Below are 15,411 nucleotides of genomic sequence, written 5' to 3'. Positions count from 1 at the left end.
ACCCAGAAACAATTCATTGCAAGTCCTTTCTACATTATTGGATACAACCCGTGATAATATACAGTTTGTTTGAAAATGTCCTAATAGAAATAGTTGACTGGATGGTATTGTTGGGATTTCCCATAAGCTCATTTGATTCTGTACTCCACACACAGACTAGTTTAGAGGTGGGATCTGCAAGTTGCGAGAATTGTCACAAGTGGCCTGCTGCCAGGGCTGGGAACAAGGGTACGTAGCACAAATGCCAGCTTACCAGTGGTTTTTGTGATATGATGTATGTGTACCTTTAAGAGGGTGTAGCTTAAACTCCTTTCAATCACTGCCACCGAGACAGAATATGTTGCAGTAATTCCATGATTCTGAACTCTAAACAGAGCAGCAGTGGTCGAGGTCAGATGTGCCTCACAGTCTCCCAGTTAACACTGTATGTATTTGGTCTTATCTTCTAATGAAGAACCCACATTATTGTTTTACTAATCCTTGCCATATGATTGGTATGTTTATGTCGAATAAAAGAACATAATGGGTGAGGTCACATACAAGTTTTGCTGCAGAGAACTCAGATGAAGACTTTGATGGGGCAGCCTACAGAAAAACACTGATGGGAAAGCACACAGAAACACTTAGTGCATTGGAGACTTGCCAGAAAGCCTGCAGTCAATGTCAAGAGGCATGGTGGAGTCCAGCACCAATTGGCTTAGGGCTTTGCACAGAGCTTTGAGTCCTTCCTTTCCAGCATGAAAGTCGTGGCCATTTTCATTAGCACACTTGTGGATACAATAATGTTGCAATGTCTGATGGCTGATGTTTCAGCTTTCATTGCAGCAAAAGCCACCCACTGCCTAGGTGCTGCAGTGGAAGCTCAGGCTGAAGTCATGCAAAGCTCAGTTTGTTGCCATCACATGGTTACCAATGTGCAAACTGCACTGTCTCACAGAGGCCCAGTAATCTGTGATCCAAGACATTTCTTGGATTGTTGAGATGTCATCTAGGGGCAGTGGCACTGTGGACACAAAGCTACTGTCCTCTCAGGGTGGTAGTATTTATCCATGGTGCCAGTCCACAAATATCCTTTCTGTCACCTGACATGCTGCCAGCCTAGACTGCTGCCTCCCATGCTGAGGTGGTGCAATTCAAATCTGGGACTTTTAGGGCCAGAGCTGCTCGATGTTATCTCTAAACCATCTGTAGTTGCTCTCACCATAAGTCAGCAGCCTTCCAATAGCCATGCTGCAGCATGTGTTAGTACATGTATAGGTGAACTAAGTAGGTGCTTAAGTGACTATTCTTCATATATGAGTTGATGCCGTGATCGTCAGTGATGGGGAGATAAGGTTTTGGGACTGCTGGTGAATGGGGAATTGGGTTTGTGTTTACCGATAATGTAGTAGAATTAATTGATGATAACCACCACATCTCCTCCCCACCATGTCCCCACCCCAGCCAGAAAAGGACTGTGTTGACTGCCTGATACAATCCTCCTTCTCCTCCTCTTCCTCCTCAGCCTGTTTCCATACATCTGGTGGCAAGGGCTGTGCCCTCCTTATAATGAGGTTGTGTAGCAGGCCACCACAAATTTTGGCACAGGCTTTGCCAAGTAGTGCACAGCTCCTCTAGAGTGGCGGCATTGTTTCGGCATGCAAATGATCTGCTGTATCACGTTTCATGTGCCAACAGGGCTTTCATTATTTGCAGGCTGCGTGCATGTGGGTGCACTGTGGACTGGAGTAATGAGCCATATTACCATGGGATGGCCTTTGTCACCCAGTACACACTCTGTGGTTTGCCATTGTGGCTCAAATGCAGTTCCACAATGGACTGCAGCAGAATGAAGGCATTATGATGCATTGACCTGCATGAGATGCTGTGCATGCAAAAACACCAGCTAGCCACTGAGGGAGTGGATTCCCTTTTGGTTGCAGTATAGGGCAGAGTTGACCAGTGGTGCTTGCAAAGTGATGTTGTGCAGTCAGTACAATCCTGCACCATGGGGAATTCTGTAATCCACGTGATGCTGCATTCTCACTTCACCCGCTTCTCTCTGAATTGGTCCTTTAATGTTCTTCACCTGCACTTCTACATGGTATTTGTGATTCCAGTCCTGCTACATGTGCTTAACTCTTAATGCCCTCTGAAGTGGCCTAACAACCCAGTCAGTTATGAATTAGAATAACTGTTATAAAATTAAACGGCACCATTGTGGGAGCAACAAAGGGAACTGCAGGCATTTAAGGAAAAAGCCCACCAACTTCTCAGCAAGCTATTAGTGATCATCAATAAGCACGGCATTACCAGCATACCTCACATCTCAAGGTGTGAAAAGTTGAAGGAAAAAGCATCATATGATGCATTGGTGCCCTTGACACTGGGCATCAGTGATACCGTTATATAGCTGTGTTCAACACAGCTAAAAACCATGGTGGGGTTGTGCGAGTTTCAATTTTATATAGCCTGAAAGTTGAGTGCAGCCATTCTTTAGTGCAACTGATTGCACTTGACAAGCATGCCAAATTTAAAATTTGTAGAACATTTTCTTCATTCCTCAGCTGCCCAGAGGCAGCTGATCACACTCCATTTGCTCTGCTGCTCTGTTGCTGCAGGCATCCAACTCCTCCCAGAGACAGGCTGTCTGATGCCACTGGAGGGCCACCAGGACTCACTGAGCAATATTTAAGTTAACCAAGCTAGGAAAATCCACTGGGGTCAACACTGAGAGGAATGGTCAGGAGCTACATTCACTCTGCCAGTTCTGGCAGGATTATCACTGAAGAGAGCCTGTGGAACTGTGTTCCGGCATGGATCAGTGATTCTGAGAGAAGGGGATCATTTCATGTCGACTTGAATAGAAATAGAAATGCTCCATTATGAAATTTTGCAAAAATATTGCAAATGCTGTACTGCAGAATCACTTGGTTTTATACCATGCCCCTATGTGCATCATATAATTTTTACCAAAGTAGCTCTTCAGTGGTACGTTATATTTACAGACACTAGGATTTTATTAAAGTGGAACGATAGCTGGATAGATCAAATTTTCATGCTACATTCATTTGAATTGTACAGCATTCTCTGATTCTGTGATAAACCGATGCTTGGAGCAAAATGTAAAATTACCCAGCAGTATAATTAGATATTATTCTTTCAAACCTCTAGTGAGAGTGTTTTGAACTTGGATCAGGTACTGGTGGTTAAAGGTCACTCATTGTTCATGACATTCCTGGCAGCAATTCATGAGGATGAATTAAGAGAGTCATACATTGTTTCTAAGCCAACAGGCTGTAATAATCTTCCCTCTGTTTCCTGTGATGTGTTGATATTAATGCTTTAAATAATGATAGCACGGACTCAATTTAAACATGACTACCAGCTGCTCTGAGTTTTCAGTTGGCAAATTCATAGCCCATTGTGAAACATAGCCACATATAATAAAATGGCTACTGCCTGTGGAACCCAACAGAGTTCAACGCTGGGGAAGATTATGATACATACAGGCAGTACCTGGAATTACGATTATATGTACTATCTGTGGTCTTGTGTTTTTAAAAGTGAGTAACCATGATATTGGGTTATTTAGAATTTTGATCTGCTAGAAGGCAAAAATGCTGCTTTCCTTGCCTGACCTTTTTTCAGAAGTAATCTAGGCTTGGGACAGGCCATTCTACCGCATGTTATTGCACACATGTGATGTTTAGACTAGATTTGACCTGTGTGACTTAAACAAAAAGGCTATTACTTGAACACCAAACTTTAAAAAATGGCACTAAATTCTGAAGCGATATAACATTGTTTTAAACAATATTTCTGAAGTATTTTTCTGGTGTTGAGATTACAAGATTTGCACGAGGCATTAATAGCTGCATCTTTTTAACTTTTGGAGCACTGGAATTTGAATATAAATATTGAATTTATTCCTAAACATTAGTTGAGTAGCTCTTTGAGTGCAGCTCAGTCTTCTAGTTCATGCTTGATTCCTATTACCCTGATGATGTGGCAGGTCTGAAATGCTTATTACAGTATCTAGGCAACTTTGCATCAGGAATACATATTCATTGAATGGGGAATATGAGTCTATTTTACACAACTACAGACAATTTTATGTTATAGGTGTGTTTCCTGGGAAGTGGTCCTCAAATGAAAAATCCTCATGTCCATTTTAATGATTGTCCCAATTTCCTTATCTTTCCTTGTCATGCACATAAAGGAAGGCTGGAGATCTGTAATTCCTGTTGACAAAAGGGAGGAATGTGGCTCTCTAATTCGAACTGAAAATCTGACTGCAGCTTGCAAAGCCCCAAAACAATGTGGCTCTTAAACTGCTTTTAGAATAGTACTAGACCCACCACATTCATGCCACCAATTCCCGGAAATACCACAGCCTTGCTCACCACATAAAACCTCTGTGTCTTTCCAGCAACCTTTGGTTTTTACCCAGCTGCACAGACCTTGTGATTCATGATCTGCCAGCATTAGTTCAAACAATGTAAAAGCAGCTTTTCATACTGTGGGGCCTCTGCATGTTGGGTCATTTGTATTGAAGTACATGGGCTGAATCTTGAGAGAGTCAGACTGTCTAGGCAGTTTGGAATTGGGTTTGGGATTTTCAAAGTATTAATATGTGGCCCAACCCCCATGCATCTGTTTTTGGGGTTAAAATTCTCCCCATTAACCATATGGGCATCGCCAGCAGTGCTATTGTTGATCCCTAATTGCCCTCAGGAAGGTGCCTTCTTGAATTGCTACAGTGCATGTGGTAAAGATAATCCTGCAGTGCTTTAGGCAGGGAGTTTCAAGATTTTGATCCACCAATAATGAAGGAATAGCAATATATATCCAAATTAGGATGGTGTGTGACTTGGAGAGGAATTGGAAGTAATGGTGTTCCTTCCACCTGCTGCTTAGGCAGTAGAAGTCTCAAGTTGGGAGGTATCTCAGTACAAACCAAAGATTGAATCTGGGATGCTCTTTGTCTGTATAGGTCAGTACCACAATTTGCAACGCATTAATGCACCAGGCCATCGTCATTTTTTAGATAAGCCTGCATAATTTAAATATGTAATCTTTCAGGCACTAGTGACAGTTACTTGCCTCGAGAAACAAAATTTTATCCTGCTCTGTTCAAGCTATATTTAGCAGACCTTCCTGTGAGTCTCCAATCCTTGTGTGCTGAATTACTGGCAGCTGTGGGTGTAGTTTCTGTTTCTTCACAGAAGCTGTCTGGAAATTTCTGAAATGCAAACCGGAAACAGGCTGATTTTCCAAAGTACTAGTGCACAGCTTTACCAGTGGAGTACATGCAGCTGATTTTGAGCCCTAATCTGACCCATGGTTATTTTAATTGAGCTTCAGTGTTGGCTGTAGCCCTCACAACTTTACGGATTTATTTTTTAAAAATAACATTTTGTTTTCTCTCCTTTGTTTAGTGTTTTACATTATTGCTGCATTGGTTATTAAGGTGTTCAAAGAATTTCCATTAGCAACCAGGAACACATCAGAACTTAAGGCATTATCCTGCCTCTTGATTTCCATTGATACCCAGATATCCATTCAACTTTGGCCTTGGCCTGGTCAATGGTGGCATCTGAGCCATATAGATTATTCCACATGTACATGTTCTTTAAACATAATTTCCTGTTGTACAATCCTAGTGCAGCCGAACAAAGGCAAGATTGCTGACAAGCGTGTTTGATGTTCGAGAACGTTGGTTGAATCGCAGAGGCCTCGGCCATTCTTATGTTTAAACAGAAACCACAAATGAAGCAGTCATTCAGAATTTCAGGGCAAGTGAACTGATAGTTTAATTAAATAGCATTTTCTAAACTGTGGTTAGATTTGTAAAATGTATGGCTGTCTCTCCATGGATGTGAATTGATTATATTTAGTCTGCTAAGCATTTTAAAACTCAGTAATGGGATTATTTTATTTAAGTGGTGTAATTGTATCAGGAATTATGCACAATTCAGATGAATAGGAAATGCTTTAGTGTATTGCTATGCACAGGGATGTACATGTCTGAAGGGACTGTGCTTCACTAACACTAAAGAGCAGATTTGGGGCTTCTGTATGTCAGGAGAACAGGTGCATAACAGCACAGTGGAAAGGAGAATGGGCTCAGCAGCAAATTCCTACTCGGCTGCAGCTCACACACCTGAACTTGGCAAACTGAAGTACTTGTACCCATTTAGCTTCATTAAGGTGAAAGAAATTCTTAAGTGTCCACCAAATGCAAAACCTGTAGTTGGCCTGGTTTGCTCTATTTTTCCTTGTGACATATTTGGAATGGGACCTATCAAAGGCCCTGGGAGAACTTACAACAGTGTTTTTTGCACTTTTGCAATGCTTAAGGTGCTTTTTTTAACAACTGTGTTATTTCTAATAGACAGTTTGTTCCATATTTCTGAAATATATATTAATAATTCTTCCAAAAAATATTCAAAGGACCTCAAATATAGAAAAGCCAATTATGTGGCTGTGAATTCGGGAAGGCATCCTCTGTCTGACAACCTACAGAAGCGGGAAAGCGCACTCAAAAGCTGAACACCCCATTCTGTGGGAGAAAAGTAATTCTGTTTTTGAGGCTGCACTGGCCTTATTACTCTACAAACTGATGTTAATTAACATAAGTTGGTCTTACTCCCAACACCCTAGATATTTTTGATTGTCAGCTCTTGATTTGCTAAATGCCTGTATAAAACAGACATTGGGAAGTCTGCAGCTGTTCATTAAAGATCCCCAACACTTAAAGCTAAATTGCTATATTTGTGAGCCCTGCACCCTAATTGTTATTTCTGACCTGACAAGCTAAGACTGGTGCATATTTTTTCTGACTGCTTTTTCCTTTAATTCAGCATTTATTTGGTGCCCGCTTACCATAGTAACTGTCTTGCTGATGCTATTTTCCACTTGGAGCTGCAATCACAGAAGTCAAATTTGCATAAATTTTGGCCTTCCTATATTTGCCTTGTATTGGAAGGAGGAGGAGAAGGCCAAGGATGATGGCTGGCAGCACAGTCTGTTGTATGCTTTCACTTTAAAGGCAAGCCTTTAGCACCTGATTAAGTAGTCATGTGGGCCTCTGTATTCCAGCTACCCCATGCCTCCACTACCATCCTTAAATGTGTGCCTACAATACCAAGAGTCATCTGTTCTTTCAACTATTCACAAGAAGGTACCATTAGTTTGTGCATATACTCCACGTATGTCTATACATCAATCCTTGCTTCTCTTGACATTAGTGTAGTGTATGTGTTGATTATATCTTAGTCTTCTGTATCTTCTGCTTGTCATCACAGTGAGAGGAGCAATGTAGTGGCACACTGCTGCCCCCCAATTGAGTCCCCATGACTCATCTGTGGTGTTTGCCTTTTACTGCAGTCATGAGATGGGTTTGCCAGCACTTCCACTTCTGGTTGGCTGCTGCTGAATCCTACTGCCTCTTGTGCAATCTTCTAAGGAGAGCAAATTCGAGGATTGGATGAGTCTCTTTCCTGTGAAGTGAAGTCTTTCTCTCTCCCTCCTTTTTCATTATTCAGTAATTGGTTTTCTCTTGTGGATGAATAGGGATCTATGTTGGGACAAACATTCAGCCAGCGCTAATGAGCATGACGACTACTATCAATATGATCTCAAACCAATCTTAAAGAGCTTAACCAGAGTCAACCAGAACTAAGAGCCTCCTGAAAGTGAGCATGGGACCATTGGAGGATGCGACTGGAGAATTGATAACAGGGAAAAGGGGAATGCCACATAAACTAATGGGACTAAAGGCAGACAAGTTGCCAGGACCTGATGGCCTGCATCCAAGGGTTTTAAAGGAAGTGGCTGCAGAGATAATAGAGGCAATAGTTGAAATATTCCAGAACTCACTGGATTCCGGGAGGGTCCCAGCACTTTGGAAAACCACTAATGTTCAAGAAGGGAGGGAGATAAAAAGCAACAAACTATAGACCAGTCAATCTGTTGTTGGGAAAATGCTAGAGTCCATTATTAAGGAAGAAATAGCAAGACATTTAGAAAAGCTTAACGCAATCAAACAGCGTCAACATAGTTTTGTGAAAGGGAAATCATGTTTGACAAATTTGTTAGAGTTCTTTGAGGATAAAACAAGCAGAGTTGATAAAGGGGAACCAATTCATGTTTTGTATTTGGATCTCCGGACAGCATTTGATAAGGTGCCACACATAAGGTTATTGCATAAGATCGGAGCTCACGGTATTGGGGGTAATGTATCAGTATGGATTGAGGATTGGCTAACACACAGAAGACAGAGAGACTAATGGGTCTTTTTTCAGGTTGGAAAGACATAACTGGTGGAGTGTCACAAGGATCAGTACTAGGGCTTCAACTATTTACTATCTATATTAATGACTTGGAGGAGGGGGCAGAATGTAATGTATCCAAATTTGCTGACCATACAAAAATAGTTGGGAGGGTATGTTGTGATGAGGGCATAAGGAATCTGCAAGGGGATGTAGACAGGTTGAGTGAGTGGGCAAAAACTTGGCAGGTGGAGTTTAATGTAGGAAAGTGTGAGGTCATGCACTTTGGTAGGAAAAATCAAAAAGCAGACTATTATTTAAATGGAGAGAGACTCTGAAAAAGTGCAGCACAGAGGGATCTGGGTGTTCTTGTGCATGAAACACAAAAAGTTAACATGCAGGTGCAGCAAGCAGTTAAGAAGGCAAATGGAATTGTGGCCTGTATTGCTAGGGGATTGGAGTTTAAAAATAGGGGAGTCTTGTTACAACTGTACAGGGTGTTGGTGAGGCCACACTTGGAGTACTGTGTACAGTTTTGGTCCCTGTATTTAAGGAAGGATATACTGGCATTGGAGGCAGTTCAGAAGAGGCTGATTCCTGGGATGAAGCGGTTGACTTATCAAGAATAGCTAAACAGGTTAGGCCTTTATTCATTAGAATTTAGAAGAATGGGGGGGTGCTCTTTTTGAAACACACAAGATTCTGAGGGGGCGTGACAGAGTAGATGTTGAGAAGATGTTTCCATTTGTGGGGCAATCTCTAACTAGGGGACATACTAACAGAATAAGGGGACACTCCTTTAAAATTGAGATGTAAAGGAATTTCTTCTCTCAGAGGGTAGTGGATGTCTAGAATTCTCTACCCCAGAGAGTTGTGGAGGCTAGATCACTGAAAGTATTTAAAGAGGAGGTAGATAGATTTTTGAAATATTGGGGAGTTGAGGGCTGTGAGGAGCTGGCACAAAAGAGGAGTGGAGGCCTGGGGCAGATCAGCCATGTTCTTATTGAATGGCAGGGCAGGCCTGAGGGGTTGAAATTCTCCTATTTCTTACGTTCTTATGTTCTAAATTGGAGCTAAAGGTCTCAGTGGTAATAATCAAACTGGTAATGAGGAAAGCTGCAACTATGCAAAGACTTTCTATTTTTGGGAGCATGGAGGTATCTCATACCATAAGTTTCCCAAAACCTTCTTGCGTACCTACACAGATATGAGACCGGTATATTATCTGATATTTTAGACAAGGAGCTCTGAAAATTCTCAAAGGACTGCATGAAGACTTCCTTCTGCTTAATGAGCTTAATTCAGTATAGTTTGGTCAAAAGCAAACCATGGAATTAGTTGGTTATGCAAATCTTTCTGTTATGGAGTGAGTTTGGAACAGAATGAGAACAGGTTCCAAAATTCTGTGGCCATTATCTGCACCCCTCCCCAACCCCACCCCCACCATCTGTGAAACTTTTGAATACATTTCCCCATATCTTCAAGGGCCCCAGTCACTTTCACTCCTGTACTTCCCTAGTGGGATTCATTTATACCCTTCTGGAAGCTAATGCATGCTACCTCATTGGCTGTACTGGTCTCCTGGGGTTTATGCAGGATTGTATGCGTTTTCTGCCCAGAAGGCAAGTTAGTGGTGATGGTGTGCCAATAGATCTTGCTTGAATCCATCTACATTGATTACTGTTTTAACAAGTTGAATATATTTACTAATGAAATTATACTATATATTGGTACTTATCATGAAAACCTTTTATCTACTCAAAATTTTATGTATTAATGGTTGACTTATTCTTGTATTCTTAGGCAATGCACCACCAGACTATAAATTGTTGTCGGTACATGTTATGATTCGCCATGGCGACAGATACCCCCTCTATGCCATTCCAAAAACAAAGCCACCACCCATTGACTGTACACTGATCCCCAATAGGTAAGCTCGTTTATAGAACATTTTTATTTAATATTAGATTGTGATGATGAAATGATGTTGGTGATTGAAAGAAATGCATCTGATTAAAGTAGAGGGAACTCTCCTCAAAATACAAGACTATGATCATTATTTAGAATTTTTAGAAATCATGAAAGATTTTGTTTTAAAAAAAAACTATGGTTAATGGGAACATTCCAATGGAACTTCATTTTGGAGAGTAAATGGAAATGTTTACAACCTAGAAGAGATTCTTGGTAAATTTGGCAATTGCAAACACTTGATTTATTACATGACAGTAGCAGACATTTCCTCTCTCAAAGGTACAGCCTGTGATGTCAGGCATCGACCATTTGTCCTGTGGGTAGTGAATTGCTTACATTAACATACTGAGGAAGAGGCATTTATAGCACAGAGGTGCAAAGTGTTTTGGAAAGGGAAATGGAACAGCCAGAAGTCATGATTCACATTGGAACCAAAGGTGTAGTATATCACTGAGGTCCAACAAAGGGAATTCCAGGAATTAGAAGAATGAATACTAGTAGGATATCAAGGGTAGCAACCTTGGGACTTACCAACCCTCCCATCCCCCACAAGCCCCAGTGTCACAACGTAATCAATGTAGATCAATCCCATTCTACAGCTCTGTGGGTGATTTCAGGTCAGCCTTGAGAGGTGTAGATTGGAGTGACAATAAGGCATGGTTTGTCTTCTTTTATCTCTCTGCATTTCGGGAAGGTTCACCTGACCGTCTGGGCATGTCTTTCTGCAAATCTGTAGCTCCTTGGGTAATGTGGTGTGAAGTGATGATGTTGAACGAATACTGTTCAGCGAATTTCTCAAATTCTTTGGAGGTTCATTGGGTTCCATTGTCACATTTATTCTTTCAGGAATCCCTCGCTCACCGAACAAAAATCTTATCAATCTCAGATTTAAGATTAACAATTGATCCAGCATCAATTGTCATTTGCAGGAGAAGGTTCCAAACTTCTGCTGCACTTTGTATGTAGAAGTGTTTTCCAATTTACTCTTGCAAAATCTGGCACTAATTTTCACATTATGCTCCCAAGTCCTAAACTCCCCAACCAACAGAAATAGTTTCTCTCAATCTCTTTTTTCTGTTCCCCGAATGCCTTGAAAACGTCAATCAAATAACCCCTTAATCTTCAAAATTCCAGTGTATGCAACCCCAGTTTGTGTAATTTCTCCTTGTAATTTAACTCTTGCTGCCAGATTTTGCAGTCCTGTTTTGGGGACATATGGAGTTGGCAATTGGAAAACAGTGGCCACGGAGCAGCAATAGCCAGCCCCAATTTCTAACACTGGCTATTTTCAGTGGGAAGTGGGATGGGTGGATACCCAACCTGTTGCTGTTTAGAAGTTGCAAGCACCCATTGTAGAAGTGGACATTTCAGACCTTCTGCAATATTCATTGAGGCAGCCACATTTTGGAAGCCTTTCTAAATTATCCCTGCAGAATAGAGGCATAAACTATTGATTGAAGGGGGAAGAGTCTCAAAGATGAATAAAAATGGTGTTGCCACCTTTGCATTTCATCATGAAATATTGTAGCTGAGTTATATCTATGTTTACTAAAGAGATTGATGACAGTGCTATGATTGAAGAAAATAAGTGACCATCAAATAATATGGTTTCCAGCTTATTACTTCTGACAACTGGCAAGCCCTCAAGTGAAACAACAACATTGTAAAAGTGAAAAAGTCCTCAGATGTGTTTGAATAGATTATCTACTGGATAAATTGCTAATCTACATTTTACAATATTGAAAGGCTAGCCTAGTGAGAGATCCAGATGAATTGTTGAAACTATCCTCATTGTTTTAATTGATTCTTTAACAGAACAGCTCAGCCATCTATTTGGCTGTTTGAAAGGTTTGATAGATTTCTAAGCTTTCATTTATCCTTTGCAGATCAACTTAGCCATCTGTTTGTCTATTTGAAAATTGACAGATGAATGAGCTTTCGGCTGTCTTCAAAAGCACTAGTGAATTCTATACTGCAGAATTTGTTTACTCAGCTGTCCCAGGGTATTTTAGTTTAATGGCTTAGCTGCCTTCCAAGGCACCAGTGTATTTTGTACTGCAGAGTTTGTTTACACAACTGTCTTGGGGAAGGTGAATTTGTTTATTTTGACAGATTTATGAACTTCTGAAGATAATGGTTTTTAAGAGCCCAGTGAAGCGATGTTCATTTTGTTTGGCAGATTTATTAGCTTTTCAATGACTTCTAAATGTTATTATAGGACTTGTGAGTTTTGTTTGTAAGGTGAATACTGGCTGAATGAGATGGGGGATGAAGGGGGAGTAAGGGTGGTTAGGGGATGAGGGGTGAAGGGGATGTGAGGGGTAGGGGGTGAGAGGTAGGGAGTATGAAATGAGGTGGGTTGAAAGTGAGAGGGCAGGGGGCTGAGGGGATGAAGGGGTAAGGGGGGTGCAGAGGGTAAGGGGTTGAGGGGATTGGGGTGAGGAGGGGTAGGAGGTGGAGGTGAGGGAGTAGGGGCAAACAAAGGGGGTGAGGTTTTGAGATTGAGGGGCACTTTACACTGATCTGTAGAACAGGGTGGATGTGTATGCGAATGGAGGCAAGTCTTTTAACCTGGCCGCCTTGGCATCAGCCTGCTGGCAGCAGACCCAACTCCAAGCTGTGCCACCCTCCAGGAGATGAAAATCCATGTGCTGACACTGCCGGAAAAGAGCTAGGATCACAACGTCGGGAAAGTTCCCGACTCCCGATTCCTGTTTCCATGATGACCTTGCAAGGTGTTGTTCTGGTAAATCTATGCTGCGCTCTTTCTAAGGCCAATATACCATTCCAAAGTTGTCATGCCCAAAGCTGCTCAAATTTGCCAGGTGTGGTCATATGTGGGCTTTGTATGGCTGAAGCAATACTTCTACCTCTTTGTAGTCTCATCCTTCATACAATAAAGCCAGCATTCCATTAGTCTTAATTTTATTTTTGTACCTGTTCATGACATTTTTATGATCCATGTATTTGGACCCTCAAGTCTCTTTGGACCACCTCTGTTTCTAGCTTATTTAGTAAATATCTTTGTTTTATCCTTTTAGATCCCTACATTGAAATGCATTTGCTACAATTTTGCCCATTCACTCAATCTATTATCAATATCTCTTTGTAGCGCTTTGCTTCCCAGCCTGGGTCAAGAGAGGGTGAGGAAAAATAATATCATCAGTGTACAGGTGGAAACTGATGCCATGATTTTGAATAATGTCCCCAGGGGGAGCATGCAGGGGAAAAAATGGAAGAGGCCGTATGTAGATCCTTGGGAGACACCAGATGTAATAGTGCAGGAGCGAGAAGAGAAGTTGATTATCTGGTTATGACAGAATAGCTAAGAATAAAATCACACAGGAACCAGGAAAGGAATTTGAGTGGTCAGTAGGAATGGGGTCTAGAGAGCAAGAGGTTGGTGTCTTCAACAGGTTGAGCTCAGAGAGGGCATGAGGGGAGATAGAGAAAATAGCCAAAGATAGAAATTGCAAATCATTAGCTGTCAAGATGGCATGGTGAGTTAAAGACCAAAAGCTAGATAGTTGAGAATTTGAGAGTTCATAGGTAAGTGACTTGGGGAAAGTTGGAGCATGACTTATAACATAAGCTGAGAATTGGGGAAGTTCAGCCCTTCTCATGTCAAACAGCTGACAGAGCCCTGTTGGTACTTTTGACAGTTGATGAATCAGAATGCTCAAAATGCCATTGTGGGATTTGAACTGACATACACTAATGGATTACTAACCAGTGAATCACTACATCACCATGGAAGCAGTATAGCAGGTGATATAGGGAAATAAATAAATAAAATATCTATCCTAAAGCAAGATTAAAAACTTGGCAGGTGATGTTAAATTCATCTACCATATAGTGTAAAAAGTGTTTTGAAATTCATACTCTGCAGATACAGTGTTTTCAAAATAATCTGTCAGTGTGCAATGATACCTCCATGTCCTTGATGTCTGAGTGGGTTTTTGCCAACATTCTAAGTGGCAGTTATACAACTGTGTGCTAGTAATTATACAAAATTAACAGGGTGCCAACATACAAAGTCACCAAGTATATTGGGGCAAAATAAAAAGGTGAGGAGGAGGGACAAGGTGCACTTGTGGGTTGAAACCATGCCATGCATCAACATGCACACATGCTGTTCCTCAATCCATAATGTTACAGAAGACTTTAACACCTTGTAGGAAAAAACTGGTGCAACTGCACCTGCTTGCTATGATATTGTGGGCTTGGGAGACTTTAGTACCAGCCTGACACACCATCTCACCATCTTGAGACATTAGCTATGATGTTTTGGATAAAATATTTCTGTCTGTGTCACATTAACTTTTTTTATACATTGCTCCAACTGTGTGCGGGACAGAATGTTTAATATTGGGGGCTGGTAATGCCTATTTTTTTTTCTGCTGCCATATCTGTACTTAAATACTGTGCAGAATAAGCTAGAATGTGGAAACTTTATAAAACTATAGAACTATCGAAATGTTCTGGCGCCGAGAGATGTCATTCATCCCATCGTGTCTCTGTCAGCCAAAACAGGAGGAGAAAAGCAACTAGCCACTCATTTTTAATTCCATTTTCCAGCACCTAATCCATAGCCTTGCAGGTTACAGCACATCAGGTGCAGATCCTTTTAAATGACAACTCACTCAACAGTGTTTCAGCCCAACCACCAATTTAGGCAGGGAATTCCAGGCACCCAAGAGTCAGCGACTGTGTACATTTAGAACCACGGTCCAGGGGTCCTTAATGTCCTGTTTACAATAGTATAGGGATGCAAGATTTTGTTCCATTCGTTTAGCAGCCATGCATGGTTGGAAATCCAGGTCAGTGTGAGCTATAGGTAAATTGATTGCATTACCTTGGCCACTAGTTCAGAGGGATGTTGCTGTAAGATAAAATCCCATGTTGTTCACCTCTTTTTTTCCTGATACACTCTTCCCTTTTTGCTTTCTTTACGCTTTCCTTCTTGTTACTTGCTCTATTACACTTTCTGCTTTCCTACCGCCTCACTTTGTGCTCCATGTTAAGTTTTCCTTTTCACGCTGCCCTTTTCCATTCTTTTTCTCTTCTCATTCTTGTATGCCCATCTCCATTTCTGTTTGTCTACTTCAACATTTCTGCTCACCATTTAGAATATGGAACATGTACATCAGAGAGGGCTCTGCCTAGTTTTCAGTGACTGATCATT

General features: G+C 41.3%; 1 protein-coding gene across 4 annotated transcripts in view; it reads left to right on the top strand.

Annotated features, from left to right (window-relative positions):
- Positions 1-15,411, top strand: part of pxylp1 (2-phosphoxylose phosphatase 1) — a 201,686-nt gene that overhangs the window by 148,347 nt on the left and 37,928 nt on the right. For all 4 annotated transcript variants that reach the window (XM_041204152.1, XM_041204142.1, XM_041204171.1 and 1 more), the window contains one exon: positions 10,059-10,185. In XM_041204152.1, coding sequence (XP_041060086.1) covers positions 10,059-10,185 — 127 coding nt within the window. The remainder of the gene's footprint in view (positions 1-10,058; positions 10,186-15,411) is intronic.

This window comes from Carcharodon carcharias, chromosome 2 (assembly GCF_017639515.1).
Source record: "Carcharodon carcharias isolate sCarCar2 chromosome 2, sCarCar2.pri, whole genome shotgun sequence".
Lineage (NCBI taxonomy): Eukaryota > Metazoa > Chordata > Chondrichthyes > Lamniformes > Lamnidae > Carcharodon > Carcharodon carcharias.
This window is presented reverse-complemented; position numbering and strand designations above follow the sequence as displayed.